The sequence below is a fragment of the Sebastes umbrosus genome, chromosome 13 (genome assembly GCF_015220745.1).
Source record: "Sebastes umbrosus isolate fSebUmb1 chromosome 13, fSebUmb1.pri, whole genome shotgun sequence".
NCBI lineage: Eukaryota > Metazoa > Chordata > Actinopteri > Perciformes > Sebastidae > Sebastes > Sebastes umbrosus.
Window position 1 is genome coordinate 5,386,752 of NC_051281.1, and position 23,973 is coordinate 5,410,724.

The 23,973-nt window shown below is 41.0% G+C and overlaps 1 protein-coding gene and 1 long non-coding RNA gene across 2 annotated transcripts in view; one reads left to right on the top strand and one right to left on the bottom strand.

The window, feature by feature from the left end:
• Positions 1-23,973, top strand: part of LOC119500139 — a 55,533-nt gene that overhangs the window by 27,440 nt on the left and 4,120 nt on the right. Inside the window, exon 2 of the long non-coding RNA XR_005209558.1 lies at positions 19,612-19,666. This is a non-coding gene — a long non-coding RNA (uncharacterized LOC119500139). The remainder of the gene's footprint in view (positions 1-19,611; positions 19,667-23,973) is intronic.
• Positions 181-22,374, bottom strand: epsti1 (epithelial stromal interaction 1). The gene is made up of 10 exons (XM_037789638.1): positions 22,135-22,374; positions 20,209-20,267; positions 20,020-20,103; positions 19,842-19,915; positions 19,528-19,611; positions 16,021-16,094; positions 10,887-10,971; positions 5,076-5,143; positions 4,498-4,685; positions 181-1,227 (listed from the first exon to the last, which is right to left on the bottom strand). Exons 1-10 carry the CDS (start codon positions 22,287-22,289, stop codon positions 1,088-1,090), a joined length of 1,011 nt encoding a protein of 336 aa, XP_037645566.1. The 5' UTR covers positions 22,290-22,374; the 3' UTR covers positions 181-1,087.

A 23,973-nucleotide genomic window follows, 5' to 3' on the forward strand; every position in this document is an offset into this window, starting at 1 on the left:
ACATGAAAACAATTTGAAATTTGTCTACAGGCAAGCATAGCAATTAAATGGATTTTTTTTATGGGGCAGTTTGTTCAAAGAAATTAATATTTTCTTTGTAATCAGTACCATACTATATAGATATATTTCCAGGAAATTTCCTAGAAAATGATTAAAGCGTTACCAAGATCTTTACATCTTTTAGTTATATGGTCTTCATGAGTGCAGAACTACCAGAGTGACATTGAGGTCAGACGTTTGCCGGATGACATCAGCAGTAAAACGCTCCCTTCATGACTTCATGTCGAAGTAGAAGGGGATTTTTGGTCCCCCGTGTTGAGAGCACCACCCTTTGTTCTTTGTTGGCTCGGTCAGGTGATAACCATCTCTGCTGTCCGGCTCTTTGATGTTATGAGGCTGGCATTTCCAGCTTCAACAGCAGCTCTGTGCCCGCTGCCCACCTGGAAACCCCACCCTGGTTGATATAACACCCTGATGAAAGAGAGACGGCTAACAAGGCTACGATGCACAAACTGAGAAAGTTCACAAAGAGCTGTTTTATTGAACTCCTCTAAAGCTGCCGTGCCTTTTTTAAACTGCAACCTTTCTACAGAATTTGCATCCCTCTATAGATGCATCCCATGCGACTTTGATTATAAGACAAACAAAAAGCATCATGTATTCGGGTTGAGCTTTCTTCCATCTGCACACACTGATTTAATTAAAATCCCCAAATATGATCTGAAGATTATGAGTCATGGCGATGACCTTCAACTAAACTGGTGAAAACGAACATCAATTCAACTCCACGTCAGGGCGACATGACTCACGAGTGCATGCAGACAGATACAAGACACCAAACGCTCAAAGATTAATGGTATATAATCCAAAACAGAGTACAGGAAGCACATACTGCTGTGTAGGTATATATTTAAAGCAGCTGTGTAGTGCAGGCAGCATTTATCCGCATTCATCCACCACCAACTTCTAGCTTTTCTTTACCATCATGAACACTGGTTATACTGTACATTTTCACTTTGCCCAACTTCTAAAGAGTCAAACACAATATTAAGGTAAAGACATTCCTCCCATTAACGATGCATCAAATTTAATTTAGCGCGCTGATGAGTAGTGTGTAGGCCTGCTGGTAATCTCCGTCGCACTGGTCCAGGATGTCCTCTAGAAAGACTTTGCTGTAGTCTGGAAAGCTGCTGATCAGCCTCATCAAGGCCCAGTCATATTCAGGCTCTGGAAAGCACACAGGAAAGAAATAACCCTCACAGAGATCAGTTTGTTCATCATTGTTCCCCCTGTTGAAAGAGGGTTCTTTGATTGTCATGACATATACAGTACAGAGCACAGAGTCATTCTGCAGTCGGACACACAGTTTATTCTTTTCGCCGAGAGCGACTCATAGCACCAAGTTGTACATCGCCAGTAGCAGACATCATTTCTGTCTTTTATGGTCCTTTTATTGACGTTTCAGCCACCGCAGTCATCGCCTCTATTACCATCCCGCTATAGGCAAAGGGCTTTTAGGATGTGCGCCACTAAACGAGGCCTCTGTTGCCGCGTTGGCCTTCTTTATTAGTTTGGTAAACAGAGACTGCTGTCTTTTCAGCTCCTTTACCTTCACTGTTTGTAGACTGCTACCAGGCCGAAAGTCCCATTAAAAGATGCTTTGGTGAAGTGGCGCTCGACGTTACATCTTTTACCGACTGACATGCTCGCACCGCAAATGAGACGCACACATTTGTCATTCACATTTGTAAAAAAAAAAAAAAAAACCTCTGTTACCCATTCCTCATGAAAACAAATGAAAAATGAAAAGGTCTTTTATTGGCCTGGCTATTTTCTGTCATTGTCAAATCTGGTTTGAGCTTCCTAGTCTGCTAACATCGCCTAATGTTAACGGCGTCACTCATGTAACCAAACTTGCAGCGTAACTCATTTCATTTTGTGTCAGAAGGAGACGGGGTGTCTGTGACTTTGATTGGATAGAAATTTAAACAAGTTTACAAAGGGATTTGAGCCACTTGGAAACTGGTAGCTCACAAGCTACTTGCTGGAGACCCCTGAGCTAGTTTCAATCTGTTTTGTTGGAGATTTGCGCACACAATATGTGAGGCAATCCCCAAAAATGCTCTTTTCCTCAGCTATTTGGTTAAAAATGCTCTAAAAGGAGAAGGAAAAGAGGGATTCTACAGACTGCAGCTTGGGAGCTTTTCTGTCTGACCGCTTTGGCATCTCTTCCCTACAACTACCCACACCGCCCGGGATCAGACTCACGGTGGCTCTCCCTGGATCTATCTAGGGCCAGAGATAATCAGAAATGCAGGCCTGGGTAACAGTGAGGGGTCAGACGAGAGAGGCCGTCACACAACCAGGCAGGAGATTGGCTCGGGCAGGTAGTGACGGAATGGAAAGACGTGATCAGCACGCTGGTAAAATAGACTGCGGGGCTGGCGGATGCAGCCTGACACGGATTAAGGATGTTGTGGGATTCCGACATGCAGACTTGTGCCCGCAGCACAGCGGCAGTGGCAGCAGTGAAGGCTTGAGATATTTTTGGGTATTTTAGCTTTAACCTCTGACTGGTGAAGTCGCCCGGCTGTGGCTGCTGTTTGGATGGGGCAGTTAGTCAGGCTATAAGGTACTACAAGAGTCTTACCACCAGACAGAGGATGACTCATAAACTGCACGACAAGACTTGTTGACCTCTTTGACCTGTCGGCTACAGTAGAGGACAACTGTAGTGCTTCTGTACTGTATGACTGGCAGTCTGTGGTAACCCAATACATGACATGTTATCTGGCCCTTTACCTGTATCTGTTTCTTTAGCATGTTCATCTCAACATAAGAAGCGTGCATGAATGGAAATATACAGTTAGATGTTAGTTAAATTAAAGAATTAACAATCGGTTAAACTTCTATCTAACATCAACCATCAACTGAAAATAACAAGCTCCCTGTAACTTTAATGTAATTTGAATTGATTCATTTCAACAATTAATCAATTAGCACAATTTCTGAGCATTTTTTATTTTATTTAAATTTAGTTAATTTATTATTAGTAATTTTTTTTGCATGTATCTGTGGATGTTTTTCATTGCGGTCATTTACTCAATACTCTGTTGCACTTTTAGTGTTCAAAGTGATTTGGATTAATACTTTTTCATTTATTTTCTTTTTCATATATCAGTATTGAAGATGATTATTAATAATATTATAACATTACTATTTATTATAAATAATATTACTTGATCCAAGGGAAACCTTGTCTGTGCAACTCTGTCTCCCACAAAATTACATTCCCGTATAACTAAACTGTATTCTCAATTACGTTTCGAGGGAAACATATTTTCTCCTGGAATAGTGTTGCCGTTTTATACACATGGTTAACGTTATAAATTGAAACAAAACAAAAACACAACAACATTAAGTTTAGGCAACAAAACTACTGGGTTAGATTTAGTAAAAAAACATCATGATTCGGCTTAAAATGACAACGTTTCACACGAGACACAAACGGCTGTCTCCTGAGGGAAAGTCCAGTGTTTGTTGGACCCATTCACCTCCCAACCCACCCGCCACTAGTGGACTTTCTCGCTTGTTATACTTATTACTCCACGTAACTTTCATTAACGGACCCTCGATCTACTATGTCACCTGCTTTGCGCATCGCTTGTTGTACTACGTCACTCGCTACGGCCGTCCTCGGACTTACAAACGTATTTGTGATACGTCAAAGACAAACGTTTTAAGAGGGTGGAATATAGTCTAAAACTAATATGGATCACACTGCGTATTAAAAAATAAAACAAACTGAAGAATAAAATACAGAAAGAATGATTCATTACATGCTCCATGCAGTAAATACTTAACCGCAGCAGGTAACGATGTTCTGTTTGTGTTCTTTCTCCTGTTGTGAGTGGCAGGTATTCATTCAGGTGTATGGCACCCAGTCAGGTATCACACTCACTGTCAGTTCAAGCCAATTACATAAGGGTGGGACGGCTCTCGTTTGGCTGCAGGCCGAGAGTCTGTCAGTTTGGTCTGGGTTCAGCGCTTCCAGAGAATTTCTCCTCTCTGTCTGACAGAAGCCTGATGACATACAGTGTGTTTGTGTTGGTGTCAGGCTTTTATGCCCATGTTCTCTGTGTCCCGTCTGCAAACTATGCTTTTAAAATGAGTTTGATAAATTCAGTCCATAATAAGTGAAGGTTTGTGCCCAGAAGAAGGGGAAATACTTTCTTACTCACACTTATAGACACACACATTTCCCACAAGCTACAAGTATGAGCAGGATTTGCCTGCCAGGAGCTACAGTATCACTGCGTACCACGCATAGCTTCCTGCCTACATATTTGAAGCACGTAAAGCCTTTGATTTAACGCAGACTAAACAGACAATCACCGTCCTTCTAAGTAAGGATGAGGTGGGCAACTCTTGTCACATGTTTGATTTAGGTTTGGTTAACCAGCAACTAAAAAAGCGTGAGAAACAGTTGATGCTCACCAACTTCCTGTGTCCAGTCGTAGGAGCTCTGTTCTGGCTCTGGGTTCAGTTGTCCAGGGGGGTCGGACGGCTGCTGTCTTAAGTCTTCAGGGACCAAATAGGGATTCTCCCAATCGCCTTCCTCCTTTATCTCTTTCTCGCTCCCTCTGTTTCGACCCTCGAGATTGTCCAGGAAGGCCGAGTTCACCCTGTCAAAATATAATGAATCAAACAAAATGCTTCACATAAACCAATCTAATGCTGTACTTTATAACTTCACATGCTGCCAGGCTCTAAATGGTAGTGAGCGGGGATGTGTTTGACAGCTTTTTAAACTTCTATACCCGCTAAAATATAGTGAGGTCAGTAAACTGCACACTTAACATTCAGCGATCCGGCCAGTCTGTGCTGGTTTTATTCCAAAAGGATGAACAAAACAAACGATTAATCTTGTTGAGGCCGCAGCATTTATTCATTCCCATTGAGTCCTCTTCACTTTCTTTTTCTGCACTGATGTGCTCCAAGTTTAGTCTGCTTTTACGTTGGAGACAGAACCATAATTAAATAAAACGATGTGTAGGCCTACATGTTGTACGTACCTCCTGTGGTCCAGCTGTAAGTCTCCCACACTTCTCAACTCTCTCGGTTTACTCTCCGCAGCCTCACTCTGACAAAACAAGATTATTCAACGTATAAAGGAAAAGATAGCTTGAGGTAATAAGTCCTTGAGAACTCAGAAAGACATCTTATCTGTATTAACTGTAAAGGTCTGTATCAAGAGCTATACCCACAGCACTCCTGATGAATAAATGGAAAGTGCAGCCTGCAGCATAGTGATGAGGAATGTAGTTTCGGTGCTTTTTGACAGTTGGGTGTTGATCTGTACACATGACTGGCGCTGACAGTGGATTGTTATTTAGTTCCAAACTAATGTGAGTTAAACTGTCTGGGTATACTGACAGTAATATGACTCAGTCGGTCGGTCCACCACTTTGGTCCAGACTGAAATATCTCAACAACTATCGGATGGACTGTCATGATGAAATTTGGTCCAGATATTCATGTTCCCCAGAAGATGAATCCTAATCACTTTGGTGACTTTGACTTTTCATCTAGCTCCATCCGCAGGTCAGATTTTTTTATTTGTCCAATACATTAGTTTATGACCAAATTACAGTTCAACAAGTCCACGGTCCGGTTTGTGTTGCGGTTTTTGGGTCACAGTTTGGTTTGTTTTGCACATTTGGGAGAAAACGATACCCACTGGAACTCCAAAATATATAAGGATTGATTGATTGATTGATTGATTGATAGTATATATATATTAAATAAGGAAGGCTACTTAATGGTTAAGTAGGCCCATGTTCAAATAAGGATATAGCACCTCGTCAAATAATTAGCAGGCCTGTAATTAATAGCGGTGTGACGGTTCAACGAGCCCACGGTTCGGTTTGTACGTCATTGAACGATTCTGTTTTCATATGGTTCGGTTTTGCATCCACCAAATATATTTACCCCAAAAACACAAGACAAACATAATACATTATTCTTGCTCAACATGAAAATGTTAACGTTGCCATTGTGAGCATATTGGCATGCTAACGTTAGCATTTAGCTCAAAGCAGCGCTGCCCCAGAGCACCCAGAGCTCGCATGGCTGTACAGTTTCATTATTTATTTCTCACTCAGTTACACATGTCACATCTTGAACCTGCCCAATACAACCTCTGTTTGATCTTTCTGAGGGATTATAACTTTGCTAAAGGGCAACGCTGAGGTGTTTATGAGGGTGATTAAACATTTTGGTTAGACCTCAAGGATCAATGCATTTTGGTGAATGACACTGAATATAAAGATAACTTTTGTTTGTTTACATGAAAACTTCACAGGATGCCTTTAAGGGTTCGGCTGGGTTTAAGGTATTTGGAGATATTCCATCGTATTAGATAAGATCACTCTCTAATAATCAGGGTGTGGAAGCATTGCAACAGCAAATAGGAATACGCAGCAAAACAAATACAGGCAATGAAGGTATGAGCTTGGCAAAGTGACAAACACAACATGTGCAAGCAGGGAACTATAAAGAGGATTACTGCATTAAGGTTGTGAGAAAATAGCAATATACGCAGAGAAATATCATACAAACATTTAAAATGATCATCCCCAAGGGAAATGAATAACAAAAAGAAACGGAGGCAATTAGAAGTTCAATGAGTTCCCTGTCTTGTGCAATAACCAGTTCTGTTTATCTGTGAAGCAGCTTTCTAAGAAGAGAAGTTTTTAACATCTATAGCCAAAATTACTCAATGAAAATGTGATTACAACCCTGATTTATACTGAGAGAAGTTCATGTACACACACATCTCCCTCATGTTCACTCTCCCAGAGGAGCTAATGGGTCAGGGAGGCGGTTATTTAGGATGGCACGAGAGGAAGAAGGAACACACAGCCCACCTGTGTGAACACTCTGAGCTCCCATCAAAGCTTAGCATAAAATCTCCCACTCACACACACACATCACACATGTACACACCACACACACACACACACACGCCCACAAATAGAGGATATGAAGGGGAGGTCAATCTGTCTTATGGAGCCATTGTAGAAAGAACAACAGATCCCAGGGTCCCAGTAAGAACCACATCAAAAAGTTTGACTTTTGCTGCTCGGCAGCCGCAAGCTTTCATCTCCTAATCTGTGACGTCGATCTGAGAGAGCTGCAGCCTGGGAGAGTCTGGAGAGGAGAGGAGAGGAGAGGAGAGGAGAGGAGAGGAGAGGAGAGGAGAGGAGAGGAAGGAAAGGAAAGGAATGAGAAGGGAAAATGGGTAAGGAAAGGAGTGTAGGCATGAAAGGGAAAGGAAATGAGAGTAGATAGCTCAGGAGGAAAGGAAAGGAAAGGAATGAGAAGGGGGAAACAAGAAGAAGAGAGGGAAGGAAATGAGAGGAAAGAAGAGGAAAGGAACGTAGGAGAGGAGATAGGACAGGAGGAGAGGGATGGAAAGGAGAGGAAAAGAATGAGAAGGGAAATAGGTAAGGAAAGGGATGTAGGCATGAAAAGGAGAGGAGAGGAGAGGGAAGGAAATGATATGGGGAAAGGGTAAGGAAAGGAATCTAGGTATGAAAGGACAGGAGAGGAGATAGGACAGGAGGAGAGGGAAGGAAATTAGAGGAAAAGACAAGAGATGGAAGGAAATGAGAGGAAAGAAGAGGAAAGGAAAGGAAAGGACAAGAGGAGAAGAGAGGGAAGGAAATGAGAGGAAAGAAGATGAAAGGGAAGAAAAGGAGAGGAAAGGAATGAGAAGATGAAAAGGGTAAAGAAAGGAATGTAGGTATAAAAAGGAAAGGACAGGAGGAGAGGAGAGAGAAGGAAAGAAGAGGAGAGGAAAGGAAGGAGAAGGGGGAAAGGAATGTAGGCATTGAAAGGAAAAGGAAATGGCAGGAGAAGGGATAGGACAGGAGGACAGGAGACAAAAGAGGCTAGATGAGACAAGACAGGAGAAGAGACGAGACAGAAAGGAAGGAAAGGAAATAATGTAGGATTGAAAAAAGAGAAAATGAAGGGAGAGGAGACAAAACAAGAGGAGATGAAAGGACAGGAGAGGAGAAGACCTAAGAGGTGAGGAGATGCAATGAGAGGAGATAGGACAGGACGAGAGGAGACAAAAGAGGCAAGATGAGACAAGATGGGAAAGGAAATAATGTGGGCAAAGAAAGGAGAGGGGAAAACAAACAAGGGGAGACGAGAGGACAGAAGAGGAGAAGACGTAAGAGGTGAGGAGACAAAGCGAGTCGAGACAAAGTGAGATGTGAAGGCGGGAAGAGGTGAGTCTTTGTTGCTGTCTGTAACCGTGGTATCATCCGGTGAACCGTGTAATCCATTTAGCCTGTCTCTCTGTGTGTGTGTGTCCGTCTCACCATAAAACAAGAGACTTCTTTATTACAGTAACTGACTGCTTTCGGTCTCTTTCTCCACCATAGTTTGACCCAAGGTCTCTCTCTCTCTGTCTGTCTCTCTGTCGTACCACCAACTAGCCTGGTGAAAGATTTGCATCAGGTCTGTGTGAGAAAAATGGAGAGTGAGAGAAAAAGAGAGGCACAACAATGAGAAAAGCCCAGAAAGAAAACATTTCCTCTGTCCACCGAGGGAGCTGCGTGTGCAGTTTTAACGCTGCTGCCAGTCACCACATAATCCGCTCGCAGCGCGTCGTTTCCTGCACACTCTCTTCTTCTTCTTCTTCTCTGGTATAACATCACTATGCTGACAGACACCCGGCTGGGTGGAGGAGCGCAGACACTATTAGCACCGTTTTGCTGACAGATAAAACCTATAAACAAAGTGATTTCATTAACTGTAATACTACCTATGTCATATACCGCCTGTCCTGTCCATGCAAGGAGGGCTTTTTCTACATAGGTCGCACAAAAAGACGCCTGAGAGATTGCCTCGCCGAGCATAAATATGCTGTCAGAGTCAGGAATCGCGACAACCCCATGACTAGACACTTAAGCCCAATTTGATCTCAAGTGGGCCGGACCAGTAAAACCATTGCATAATAACCTATAAATACATCCAAATATGTCCCTTTCTTTAAGAGTAAAGAAGCACAAATTCTGAAAACGTTCACAGATAATGAACAATCCATTTACAAAACAGATGATGAGCAACCTGAGATGTATCGCTGACCTCTCGGATATGACAACAATCAGACTGCTGTTTACTCAAACCTACCAACAATTCAGTTATCTTCTCTATTCTCAGTTGTCCTGTGCAAGCTCTTGTATTTTCCGCCATGAGGAGTCCGATTGTGGCGCCGAACATTATATTCTTTGAACGCTGAAAGACGCTATGAACACGTCAAGCACACTGGCTTCCCATTTACCTCTACGAAGAAATAGGAACTGGTCTATTTTTCTTGCACTTTTCTCCTTTTTGACAAAGACATTGTCCACACCTGCATGAACAGTAGCTTGACAGTGTTGTGTCATGTAGCCGAGCCTGTATGGAAGCATGTGGGATCTATAATAGTGCATCTAGCATGGGCAGGGCGTGCTACTCTTATCAGGACAACGCGACCCCCAAATAGGAATAGCAGTGCATTTTATTGAAAAATTTGAATTAATGACTTCCCTGCAATTTTTACACTTTGCAAACTCATCCAGTGGGCCGGATTGGACTCTTTGACGGGCTGGTTCTGGCCCCCGGGCCCTATGTTTGACGCCCCTGCCTTAAACTATCCTGGTCTTAATGAGGATATAGACTTTACTGTGTTATTTCTTTGTAATATTTTGTAATATTATGGTGCTCATGTGATTGCCTCCCAGTGGTTGTTGATACCATATGAGTGAGGTTTTCAAGCCCTGACGAAGACCTACAGTGGTCGAAACATGTTGGCTTTTTAATGATTTAGCCACTATAATAAAGGCTTTTTAATAGACACGTTTTGTATTATGGTTGAATACACAGAGCAACCAATTATCTCTCTTTCCAACTATTAGCACCATGTCTGCCTTTCTGACAGGAGCTGTCATCACTCTCCAATAAATGTATGTTTTCTGAGCTAAGAATAACCGTGACCTTCACATTTTATAGCAGCTATTGTTTGTAAGATTTATAGCCGCTATTACCCCCCCCCACAAAAAAGATGTTGATTAAGAGGAAAGTTATTCACATGCCCCCTTTGACTGACGAGCCGTGTGATTGGCTGGTGAGGAGCTTGGGTTTCCTCCAGGTACTTTTACTAGCGCAGGTCATTCCACTCTATTCTGTCTTCTGCAGACTCCTCACGGTCGTGTCATGTTTTGTCTCTGTCTCCGCTCAGTGTGAACTCTGGGAAGTCCCTTGAACTCCTCCTTCCACTCATTCCCTCCCAGGAAAACTAACAGGGAGAGAGGAAGAGGGGCTGAGAGAAAAGAGAAAAGGAAGCAGGGTAAACAAAAGAGAGGGAAAGGAGCAGACAGACAGACAGACAGACAGACAGACAATACCGAGAGGCGAGAGAGAGGGAAATCAGTGGCCTATTCCTGTGTGTATTTACACTTCCTTTTACTCGACCATGAGCTCGCTGCACTGCTGTGTGCCCCGGCTCTGACCAGGAGATAATTGCAGGGGGATCTGGCTCCTCGCTCCGCCCGGCCTACTGGGGATACCGCTTAATACCCGCGCTGCCCCGGACGATGAAAACTCCGCACCCCGGAGTATTTATTCAGAAAACAGCTCACAAAGGCAGATCTATTGGTGTGAATTACCGCAGAGCTTCAGTCTCCGACCTCACGGCCACAGATATGAGACACTGAACCCCGGGACCCATGGAGCAAGTGTGTCCGCAATGCACACACACTGATGTATATAAACAAAACATGTGAAAGCACATACAAGTTCACACACATATTATGTGGTTGCTGGCTTACCCCGCATGACGTGTGTGTGGCACCGCTGGATGCCAGTGGACCTGGGGCGGTCTTCTCAAACCTCTGCAGAAAACTCTCAGTCTTCCTGCAACAAATACGCACATTACATCGTCACATTACATGGAAACACACACTAATAAACAAGATATGAAGGAGTATTTGTTTACTCCACAGAACGCTCCACAGGCCTGGGAAGCTCAATCCCACAAGGTTGACCAAGTTTGTTTGTCCCTCCCTGACGCCGCTCACAAGCATCTGATCTGCCGTGCTGCCGTCCCACTCCATCCCCTTAGCCCCGTTTTCTAAATCTCTTCATTGTTTCCTCAGGTTCACAGATTGGTCTGCTGTCTCTGATTTTTGTTTCTCTTGTCAGGAAGCCAGAGATGCTACTTGACAAGCCATTTCCCTTCAGAGCCGACCATGTTTAATATTATACATATTACATTCCAATAACATCTCGACTGTCGGGGAAATTGATTTAAAGTGGTCTGAAGCTGTGTTGGACAATACAGCATGAAAACCTTGTGCAGACAGAAGACACTTTAAATCATTACTGTACATACATTCATTGTATTATCCAAAACCTCAGGCCAATTTAAAGAGGCACTCCACTGGTTTTACATGTCAAAGTCAGCGTGTGAAAACCGTTGTATAATGTCCTCTGTGGCTCTGGAGGAGCTTCGTCAAATCTGACAAAAGTACTTAAGTGACATTACCCAGGTATCCCATCTTAGGCCTTGTAATATATATACAGTGGAAACAGCTTATAGTGACGGTTACAGTGATCAACCACTTTCTAGGGCTGTCCTGAATACCATTTTTGGGGCTTTGCTGACAGATATTTGAAGCTTCGCAGAGCGGCGTGGCAGGCTGACATGTCGTATCATAGTCAGCCCTAGCGCTAGCTTTCACAAGCCAACATTTAGTCCGTTTCAATCAAACTCTAGTGCGGGTTGTTGTGAACGCAGTAATCGTACTCTGGTGCAAACCAAAACGCACGCTATCTGGGCGGGCATCTGTTGAGATGGACGCAGGTAAACGACCTGGACTTCTGCAGAAGTCCGATTTTTGTTTGACATCTGGGCTGAAGAGAACATACAGAATACGCTAAATAAAGTCCACAAAAACAGAGACGTTTACAAAGTCATTGGCGATAAACTGGAGAAGGGATTCGTGCGCACAGTCTATCAGTGCTGAGTCAAAGTGAAAACACTTTAAAGTCCTCGATTCCCTGCATAGAAGTGGCAGCTCTCGAGATGAAAAAGATAAATTCGCTCTTTGCTACACGCCTCTCAGCAAATTAATTTTACTAATGTGGTCTGCTTTAATTTGTGCACTTTGAAACCGAACCAGATTAAATAGAAAACGAACCAAAAGTATCAATTTCACTCTGATTCGTACTATGGCTTGTGAAAACGCCCTAATAGTAATCAAGTAGTCTGCTTAAAGTGTTCATTTTGAGTCTTTTTTGTTTAACTTTCTTAAACTTTTTAAAACTTTTCTTTACTTGACTCCCATGATACTTTGCCTTGAGGTAACACGTCTGCTTCCGGCCTGATACCTGAGGCTGCTGCTGCATTGAATATCCGCTGTGCAGAGGATTGTGGGTCAGAATAGCAAGAAAATCAGGCTGGCTTGCAAACTACAAAATTACGACCGGATGTAGTAGGACATCTTGGTATGTTTGTGTATCGGGACATAGTAATCTTTATCGTATGGGTATTGGAACGCACGGTTGGTTTTCCTCAGGCTACTGTGTGTAGTCCTCTCAAACAACGAGAAACAGTCACGGCGGCTAGTGATGGAGACAGAGAATAAATGCACACGGGAAAAGCACTTGTGGTTGAAGCCGCCCTTGTCACAGCTGCACTGTGTTTTGAAACAGTCAATAAAATCCAGTAAATAGTGAAACTGCCTGTTTCATTACTTTATATTTCTGTAATAAATACACAAATGTCAATTAAATGGTAATCTGCATGGGAAATAAATAAAACTAAATTGGTTATAATCCTCTTATAGTGATCAAGTAGACCCAGACGGACGTGATCACTATAACAGGTTTCCACTGTTTTTTTTTTTTAAATCTGTGTTAAAGACGGGAAGTTAGAAGAGACATTAGCATTTCCAGGCGGTAAAAATCAGTCATCCCACTGAGTTTTCCTCTGGTGCCACCAGCAGGTTCACATGTGGCTTTGAGTGAACTGTTTCAATACTTTATTGGAAGGATTGCCATGAAATTTGGTTCTTGTTCACACATTCGCGTTGCTCCAGCTGCACTTTGTGTTTAACACTAATTAGCAAATGTCAGCATGCATAACACTCTAAACTAAGATGAACATGGTGTGCCTAAGTACGGCCTCACAGAGCAGCTACGTTCCAAAATAACATACTTTTTATTTATACTTTTAGTACATAGGCTACTGCAGCTGCCCTTACAAAGTACACACTGTTGCATGCAGTATGCATACAATTGGGACATACTCCTTCACAACATTGTGCCTTGAACTTTGACCCTCTTGCTCATATAGGCCAAGATGTGCTGCTCAGATGATTGTGGGTCGGAAAAGCCAGAAAAGCGTGCTGGCTTGCATACTGCAAATTACGACCGGATGTAGTAGGACATCCTGGTATTTTTTGGCATTTGACATAAATGTATTGGGACAGATTAAATCTTTTTCTGGGATACTAAATACTATGCTAGTGTGGGTACTGGAACGCACAGTAAACCCGCATAACATAAGCATGTTAGCCTGCTGACATTAGCATTTAGCTCAGTATGCCTAAGTACAGCCTCACAGAGCCGCTAGCATGGCTGTAGACTCTTAGTCTTGTTTACTTTATCTCTTGCAAGTCACCCAACTTTATGGAGGTGCACAGCTCCTGCAGTGATGTCTTCCCAGGAAATCCTTTTTTACATTAGTAGAAAACCGGCATTAAAACTGCTTATAAGTTTGAAAAGGTAAACGGGGTCCAATCAGAGGTGAGGCTCATGTTGCCGGTTTTCATGCTTCACCTGAGATTTACAACTGATATTTTTCCTTTTTTCTCCCATGAGAAAATGCAGCTTGCTAAAACTCCAGTGATAATTATAGGTCGGCAGAGGACAAGACATTGGGCGCTTCCTTTTGTAAAGGTCTGGAGATTGTGCCATCCGATGCTACAACTGTGACTAATATCCAATACACAGCAAGAATGAACACAACACGGCTCACACAGAACAACACGATACCGCACGCGACAGTGATGAGACCCGAGATAACCTGATCCAGGTCTGACCTGGCGCGACCTGCCTGAGCTCCCCTGCTTCTCCTGTTGTCCATTCTGCATCACAGTCGGCGGTCTCCCCACAGCACACAACCGGATGCATGGCGTGCAGCCACAATACAAGTATTTTCCATTACACAGTTACACATTCAACATATAGACAGTATGGTATGTGGCGGCTGGGCTGCGATAATTGTGATGGAATTTGTTATATCAGGATAAACCCCTTGAGATGTATCATCTCGTTTTCAAAAGGGGTCACAAACGAACACTGACAAAAGAAGTGGAAAACAGAACAGTACATGACACAATGTTATACAACACAACATTGACAAAACAAATAACCAGACAAATAATAAACTAAATAACTAAAAGGGAGGGAAACAATAGAAAAGAAAAAGAGTAAAACCGAAACAAACGAACAATGATCAACCTCCAAATAGAGAGAGGAACAGTTCGGCATTACTGAAAGCATTGGCAGTTTGTTTTAAGATAAGAAATGTTTAAATAAGTGAGATGATGACAGAGAATGAATATTTAAAGGTAACTTATTACAATCAGAAGGAGCCCAAAACATGAAACTATTTCTTTAGATGCAAAGGGGACTATAAAGAGGATCTGATCAGAGCATCTTAGTGCATCATTTGATGTACTTTATAAGAAACAAAGGGATAGTTAATACATTTTAAAACAAATTGATACCAGCAAAACTGACGTCTTATATCTAGAGGGAGTCACCTGAGTGTGTCTAACATTGTGCAATGGTGTGTACAAAAAGAACAATCTAGTAGAGTCTGTTATATATTACATTGAGGGGATGAAGATCAGTTTCCGAGGCATTCTGGTTAACAATGTCAGCGTAGCCCAGTATTGATGGTACAAGTTGTGAAACAAATGTCTTTCTAATATTAAATGTAAAACAATGTCTGGAGCGATACTTTCTGAAGAGATTTACCGTCGTTACAAGTTAAAACCAAAGAGTTGGATTTGGAGTTGATTACGTTTTTGTTTTATTGAGCAGTAATTTGTTAGCTGACAACCGAGTCAGTCGGGACGGCGTTATCAACTGTAACCGCCGTATGAGAGCGGTGCAGAGAGGCGGCTGTGAGCTAGCCAGTGGGGCACGCTCACATGCACTAAAAAGCATGCGCGGCCGGCCCGACAATGTCAACAAAGTAAGAAGAAGCTCTGATTGCAACACACACAGAGGGAGAGAGACTTCACTCTCTGCTCAGGTAGACATTACTCCTCTTTATCTTAACATAGACAATACTTGTAATATGAATGCTCCGGATATCGAATTTAGCACATTTAAGGCATTATGATAATTGATTATAAATATGTTTTTCAAACACTTTGGCAATGGAGCACATAATTGAGATATGTCTGTAGTTATTGGGATCAAGTGCGTCACCACCCTTGTGCAGAGGAGTAATGCGTGCATGTTTCCAAATAGCTGGTATATCAGATGTACATAGAGAAAGATTAACAGACATCAATAGGAGTTATTGTCTGAAAGTAAAATGCAGATTAAACACGCTTGCAATAAGAGGGATCATTCAGTATTTTATCAGCAACTCTTAATTGACTAGCAGAAAATTTACAAGATGTATTAAAAATGTTTTTTATGTTGCTCCAGAATTGTTTAGGATTTTTGAAATTATTACTCAAACATTCTTCATAGTAATTAGATCATCATTTCAGACGTGAGTCTGGCTGATATTTCTTAAGAGTCTGTACGAGGTCACAGACACGGGGGTTGTATGAGGTACTTATCCATAGTTAGTGTGTATATATATATATATACAGTATAGTATATCACCGCACGGTGACAGTGATGAGTCCCAAGTTAACCTGATCCAGGGCTGACCTGACATGATCCTGGTTGAACTGCTCCTTCCTCCTCTGGTCGTCCTGTCGCCTCTTCTCCTCCAGGCGCTCTGCCTATAATGCATCACACACAACAGTCACACCACAGCACACAACGGATGCATGGCGTGCAGCCACCGTGCAAGTATTTTCCGACATGCAGTTACATATTCAACATATATGCGGTATGGTATGTGGGCTAGGCTGCAATAATTGTTGTAGAACATATGCAGTACTCTGGTGCACTGTAATTACAGATATTGACATATACACTACATGAACACACTTGCAGTGTGACTTGCGGCTGTCTTACATGAATAACATGACTTTCAAGTTTATGATAAACAATGTCATTATCTGCAAGATCAAGCATCTTAGAAATCATCCTCTATCTTATTTTATTTTGTACTAGAGCGCGTGCCAGAATGGGCCGATTGCTTGGCCCCCCCTAAGTGCTGTTTGCAGCCTTGTTGAGAACCGCGGTATGGCTGCTTGCAACCGCCAAGCGTGAAGTTGATTGGATGCAACGGTTCTCAAGACATGTGAAGGGCAGTCATACATACATATACAGACAGATTATTTTCCTTATAGTTAGATGATGCTGCTTCAGCGCCATCTATTGGCCAAATGGCACCAAATTTGTCATGATCACTCAAACATCATATCTACACGTGTCCACCAAATTTGGCTGCAATAGCACAAATTGTTCAGGAGATATGACATTTTGTTTTTGTAATATAAGCCCTGTCCACAGCATTTGAGCTAACTTTGAGGGCCGGCTACAGCAAAACTTTATGGACCATCAAAAATACAAAAGAGAAACTTTTCCCGACTTGGTCCAGAGATATTCTGTACCAAATTTGGTGACGATTGCTCCATATTTGTAGGAGGAGTAGCAAAAAATCAGATCTGGACAAAATACAAAAATAGAGATGCAAATGGACGTGGCCTATGTGGATAGATTCGTCTGGACCCACAAAATCCAGTCGTTTCTGAGACTTGCGGTTCAAAAGTTACAGGCCAAAACATAATGCTCATTGTTATAGCGCCACCATCTGGCCAAATGGCACCACTTTCGGAAAAAGCCCTCCCTGGGGTCCCCAGCAATACACCTGCCAAGTGTGAAGTCGATCGGATGAGCAGTTCTCCAGATATGCGAAGGACATACGGAAAGACAGACGGATTCCTCGCATTAGATGTGATATTTTGTAAGGTGATACATCCCATTTTCTCAATCCCTTTGTCCTATAAAGAGATATGAATCCCTCTCAGTAACCTGTAATTGCAGTGTATTTCCTGGATATAGAGACTAAAGTCTTTGTTTTTGAATTATATTTTCATTTTGAGATTATATTCTGGCACCACTGACGTGAGCAGCCCGACGATGTAGGCTGTTATAGTATGAATTTACAAAACAAAAAAAAGGCTGGCTGCGTCCAGGAGTGAGGATGAGCTGTAGTATACGCAGGTTGGGTTGTGGTTTGAACACTAATAAGTTTCCACCCGGCATTCATCTCATCCCAAAACTCTCCCAAAACCAGAGTGGATTCATGACCCAGAGGCATGTTTTTGCCAGCGTCTTGTTAGATCACGTCTAAGAAGAGTCGTGTTCACATGCATCTGTTTACTTGCTGGATTACCGGTACATTCCTATGGCTTCACAGAGGTCATGGCGCAACAGGGAAAGGTCTGTGGAATACCGCTTCCCATTAATGACCCTTCCACATACCTGTAGCAGTCCATTAACCGCTATTAGACCATAAGCCGGGCCAGACGAGGAGGAGAACATGTCTGAGACCAGAGTGAGGAGCTGGAAACCCACGAGACCATTAATCAGGTGGATCTCATGGCTTTAGTGCCGGTGGGGTGGGTGAGGGAAGACTCTGCTCTGACACACACACACGGCTACAGATCAGGTGGATGCTTGTCTCTACTGACATCTAGAGGCTAGACATGATATTGTTTCTCACTGAGGGAAGACAAACTGTGACATCCCAGAGAGAATGTTTCAAAGGGTCTGCACGTCTTCTCACTACTAACAAAAACACCACTAGCAAGATTAATATCTACCCTTCAAAAACCCTTCCTTCATTTCATTGTGTTTTGTCTATTTGAACGTGTTTTCTTTGGTTGCAGTGTATTTAGCACTAAGGGGCCGCCATATGAGGATTCCCTCAGCTTTCCCGAGAATACGCTTATTATACACATAGTGGCCACTTTATTAGGTACACCTGTACAGTCTCATGCAATCCAATGCAAGTCTTCTGCCATGAAGTCTTAATTTGCAGGTCCGCTGCAACTCTCAGTTTCTTTTAAATCAAGGCTGAAGACTTTTCTGTTTGCTGCTACCTTTAATTTTTCATTTCCTACACTGCACTGTAACTTTTATTCTTGTATTTTATACATGTCTTATTATATTTTAGCTTGTTTTAAAGAAATAGTGTGTAACATTTTGGGGGATCTATTAGCAGAAGTGGAATATAATATTCATAACAATGTTTTCATTAGTGTATAATCACCTGAAACTAAGAAAGTGTATAAAACCGTGGTACCGCTAGCCGCCGTCTGACTTCCGTTGCTCCTGAAGTAGTGTTATTATGGTGAGGATGACCTCTGAGTGAGGCGAACGGCGTTACCACGGTTTTGCACTCGGCAGCTCACTACGTCCACTTCTTTTATAGTCTATTGATACACCTCTCAATATAATGTAGTCCAGTTCAACACCACCTTTAACTATGACCTCAGTAATGAACATATCATTAAATTATACATTTCTGACAATGTCAACAAAAACGGAACATTATAAACTTCTTAAAGATAGAAGTTATGGCTGGGCTGTTGTATTGGATTTCATTATAACACAAGTGTACCTAATGAAGTGGCCACTGAGTGTAGATGTCAAAGAACTGGACTTCACCACTATTCTGACAGAATTCAGACTCAACTCTTGCTCAAACTTGTTATTTGCGTTTCTGCGCTCTGCACTGTTTTGACTGGCGAACGCATTTTCTGGAGTCTGTCTGTCAGAGATATGACGTTTTCTATTGAACCCATATACACCACAATGCAATGCAGCCACAAGACATGCCATATTCTGAGTAAGTGGTGCAACTCTTTACTGGAAAAACACCAACTATTGCGACTGCTATTGCTCTTTCCACCTACTCTCACAAGCCGTAGCTGAGTGCAGCGCATTCCTCGCATGGATTTCTGGGGTTTGTCAAAAAGCACTCTGGGAAATACAGGAAATCACTGTGCTGACTGAAATAGAATCAGATCAGAGGGCTCGAGGGTTCATGTTAAAATAACTCCCCAAAGGGTGTTTAATATCTAAAATGTGTTAGTAATAATAGTTGATTTTCCTCATATTGTAAAGTTTTATTTTGTAATTGAAAAGTAAATAGAAGTGGTGGCGAGTGATTTAAGGCAGTTATTTAATGCTAAATTGAACGAAGCTTTTGCTAAAAGGCCAAAACACATATTCTTGTTGTTTTAATCTCCGTCTCACCTTCTCCCGCTGTTTATCTTTCATCTTCTGGTTCTCCTCCTCCTCCTCTTGTCTCTTCCTCTTGTCATCCTCCTCCTTTTTCAGCTGGAAACAACAGGAGACATTAAATATCAGCCATCGCAGAAAGGAAAAGCACAAGGTAACGCTCTGAAACCTCTGTCCTGTATCTCAAACACGGTATGTTTCAATACATTGTATGCTTGTAATATTCACAAACCACGTAAGAATGACTGATAAAATCAATTTTATCAAAATACTTCACACTCTGAGCTGTATATGAATTGAATGGATGAAAATGATGTGTGATTAAGTACCGTCTTCTGCAGTTTGGCGCAACGTAAGTCTGTGAGCTGCTTCGCCCTGGCTCCAGCCAACGTTGCATTACCACCTTGATAAATTAAACATCAGTAAGTAGGCATGTGCATAAGCATAACAAAATAAGAGTCATGTTAGTTAAATAGTTGAAGAGGCTATTTGTGTGTGTTGAGTTACCCAGCTTCTCTGGATTCAGGTGCACAGCGGGGGGTTTGTTTGCCTCTTTCCATCTCTGAAGATCCTCAAGTTCTTTCTGAGCCACTACAGCAACACAAAGCTTCATTAGTTGGCAAATAAATGTCATCATGTATAAAGATCAAAACAATATAGGTAGGATAGTTGAGAGCAGCAGCAGTGTCAGCCTACTCGTTGTGATCTTGCTTCGCCGAGAGTCAATTGGTGGGATCATGGTGTATCCACTTGAGCTGAGACAGACACAGAAAGAGCTCGTTAGTGATTTAAAGGGACGCACAGATCCAACTTTTTCAGTCCCGATACCGATAGTGATTTTTGGGCTTTGGGTATCGGCCGATAACGAGTACCGATCCGATACCAGTGTTAAATTAATATGCCTCACTTTGTGGAAGTGACTGGGATCATTCTTTTATGTGCAAGGTAACATCTGGCTTGACTTAAACATTGCTCTTCTAACTTAGTAAAACAAAATGTAACAAATAAATACATAGATATAAATTTGCTGAATTGACATTTATTATTAAAATAATGAATTGTTTACTAGCAACTTGGTAAAAAAATGCAAAATTATTTTAATGCAGCAACAAATTGCTCAAAACTTGAACAGGAATTAAAATACCAGTATATTACGCATATTGTATATAAATATAGAAATGAATTGAATAGATCAGCCCCATTGTCACCGATATCCGATCCAAATATTTGAGTCACTACTGGCCCGATATGCAGTCCGTATTGGTACATCCCTAGTGATTGAACAGGCTGTGGACCTGTCTTATTTACTTATTTTCTGATCAGATATTTCCTGGTATAACCATATTTTGTTAATTTCATTCTGTATTTAAAGGCCAAGAACTTGAACACATTCTTTTGAAAAGAAAACAAACAAATCAGGCAAGTGTTTCTATGCAGCAAAAAAGGTGTCAAAACTCTACAAGTTGGGTGTACATGACTCTAGTGATTATAAACCCTTTAGTTTTTATTTGGTGTATTGAGGCAGCAGGGTTATTATGACCTGAGAGATAAATACAAGCTTTTTAAACTCTTTAAAAAACAAGTAGATGTGTAGATAGATTCCTGTTCTTCTAATGAACTAAACTACATTTGATATTTACACAGCAAAATAGAGTAAACACCAGCATGTGGTGGAATATGTAACAAACATTTACTCAAATACTGTGCTCAAGTAAAACTTTGATCTCCATCTGATAGTATTTTACTTTTACTCCATTATATTTCAGAGGAAAACTTCTTAACTCCACTACAGTTACAACTTTCTTTAAAGATTAAGATTTTACATAAAAAATATATATAATCAGTTTATAAAATGTGATACATTGACACCTTGTGTTAAAATGCTGCTTTCATGAATCAGAAATAATAATCCAAGTAGAATGCTGCCTTCAGGTGAGATAGGATTTTTTTTATTATAAACTTATTTATTTATTTATTATTTCATAAAAACATAATAATTTTATACAAACAATAACAGTGACCACAGTCATAAAACAAAGGCAATCAAACAAATACAATAAAGATAGAGCTAGAGATAGGACTCTGAAAATAAATATCTCCAAGCAGCTGTTGTTTATCACATAAACATAAAAATAACATTGTATTATTATAGTGAATTTATTTTATTTCTAATAGAAGCTGTTGTTTTTCTAGCCCATAATTAGAATTATTCATATGTTTTCTACTTTTTATTCTGTTATAACACAAAAGCAAAAAGTAAAAACAAACTTATTTTGTTACAGACTTTGTTGTTATTTTGTGTTAAAAACACTTCTTTACTGAAATAGAAAGTAGAAAGTTATGTTTGTAGCCCTATGTGACACAAGCAATTGGGATTTCCGGGAAACAGTGAAGGCACCCTTTCACTCTCCAAACACGTGAAACGAAAGTGAAACTCAGCAGCAGCAGGAAACTCAATAACATGTTTTTACTAATGAAATATGACCCAAACAGCCTTGAAGAGTTAGCCAAACTAATACTGTCTCTTTCCTGTGTCATTATAAAGTAACACCACATGTCTGTGTTAAAATATTGAGTCAGACTTTTATCATTTGAGTAAAACTTGAACCTTTCTTTACTTACTACTGTGGCTGTCTGTCTGTCGCTGGTGGGTTCCCGCCGTCAGGTGCGTCTCTGACCTGATCATCAGGTGTCTGGTCACCTGCAGATGTTCCAGATGTGATTCTCCTGGGGTTCGGCTGGTTTGTTGTGTCTCTTTTGTTCTGATATGGATCCATTATTAACTTTCACTGAGAGATGTTGTGTGTCTGACTGAAACAGGTCTGGCTGCTCAGCTCTGTTGATGATCTATTCTTAGTGTGCAGTTGGATGTAATACAGCAGAGTGGGAGGGTTTTAATGCAATAGTGCCATCTACTGGAGAGTAGGTGTCTTGTTATTAAAGGCCCAATCTGTCATTTTGTGACATTTAGATATACAAGCACTGAAAAGTCAAATTAATAAAGGACAATATAAGTGTGTTTTTCAACTGATCTAACTTTCCTGTATACCTCATAACCCGGTACTAAACACCTCAACCACACTGTAGTGGACATTTATCGGTAAAATCAACCTTAAATCAAAGGGCCACTGACGCACCATGAACCATGTTACCATGTTAATGCAAAATAAATGCATTTCTGATGGTTTATTTATCCAAAAAAGCAAGCAAAGTGTAGTGTATAATCAGCCTTTTTACTGTTATAATATATTTGATTTACTACTGTGTAGAAGGCAAAGGCCTCTGCAAAAACATGTAAGAACATGTTCTCTGTGCCCTGTGTGAACTACAATGGACCTATGTCTCCCCTGTTTGTTTTTTTATGTGAAACCACCTGCATGTGTTTCTGATGGTTCAAGGTGAAGGAGTGAAAGAATAGAGAAGGCGATACAAAGTGTATAAAAAGAGCATGTAGGATGCCAGGGTTAGGATTCTCCCACTCTGCAGACTGGGTGCCTCATCTCTCGGATACAAAGACAAGGAACTCAAGAAAACGGTGTCTTCATTTGCTTTTTGAAAAAATACTACAAAAGGAAGCACAAAGAAAACATGGATGTCGCTGCCTCTCTTGTTCGGATAAAAAGCCCACCCAGGTGCATGCTGGTCCTACAGTACCTGCCTACCTACCTATATAACCACAGGTGCACAGTTTTACCCAATTCATTAACAAAAGAAAACAAAATCATAATTATGCAAAAAAAAACAACTAATTATAGGCAACTAAACTAAAAAATAATTAAAACACTAAATCAAAATAGAAACAAAGTAAACATCTCGAATAATAAATCAAGAAATACTACTTATTATTAGTAAAACAACTAAATATTATTAACAAATAAATAGCTCCTACACACTATTTTCCTTATTCAATGCAAAGTTAGTTCTATTGTGATCTATGCAAACTCAATAAAGCACTTATCTGTAGAGTACACAATATTACCTAGTACCTTTTACAGTGTATTACTGTGGCACTATCATGGTACAGTGTTTATTCAGTACAAATTAATTCACCTTTTTTTTTCTTATCTCATTGTTTTGTAGTTTAAGACTTCTGCAACACCGCAACTTCCTATTGCAAAGTACATATCTATCTACATAAATAAATACAAGGCTATCTTGTGCCAACAAATATTGCTGCTTCAAACAAACCTTAAATAGTAAATCAGAGAACAAGATTGTTTTGTCTTGTATTAGTTAATTAATCAAATATATCTGTTGAAGAATATGAATGATAGCAGCTTCCTGTCCTGTTTTACTTTTGATGCCGCTGCTCTTGTTTACATCTAAAACGTAGGAAATGGCAGAGAAAGACATCCGGTAACATGATCTCATAACGGACATAATGTAATGTACAATTATTTAATGACACTCAAGAGGAGTCTGAATTAATCAGCAACTGTTTTGATAATCGATGAATCATTT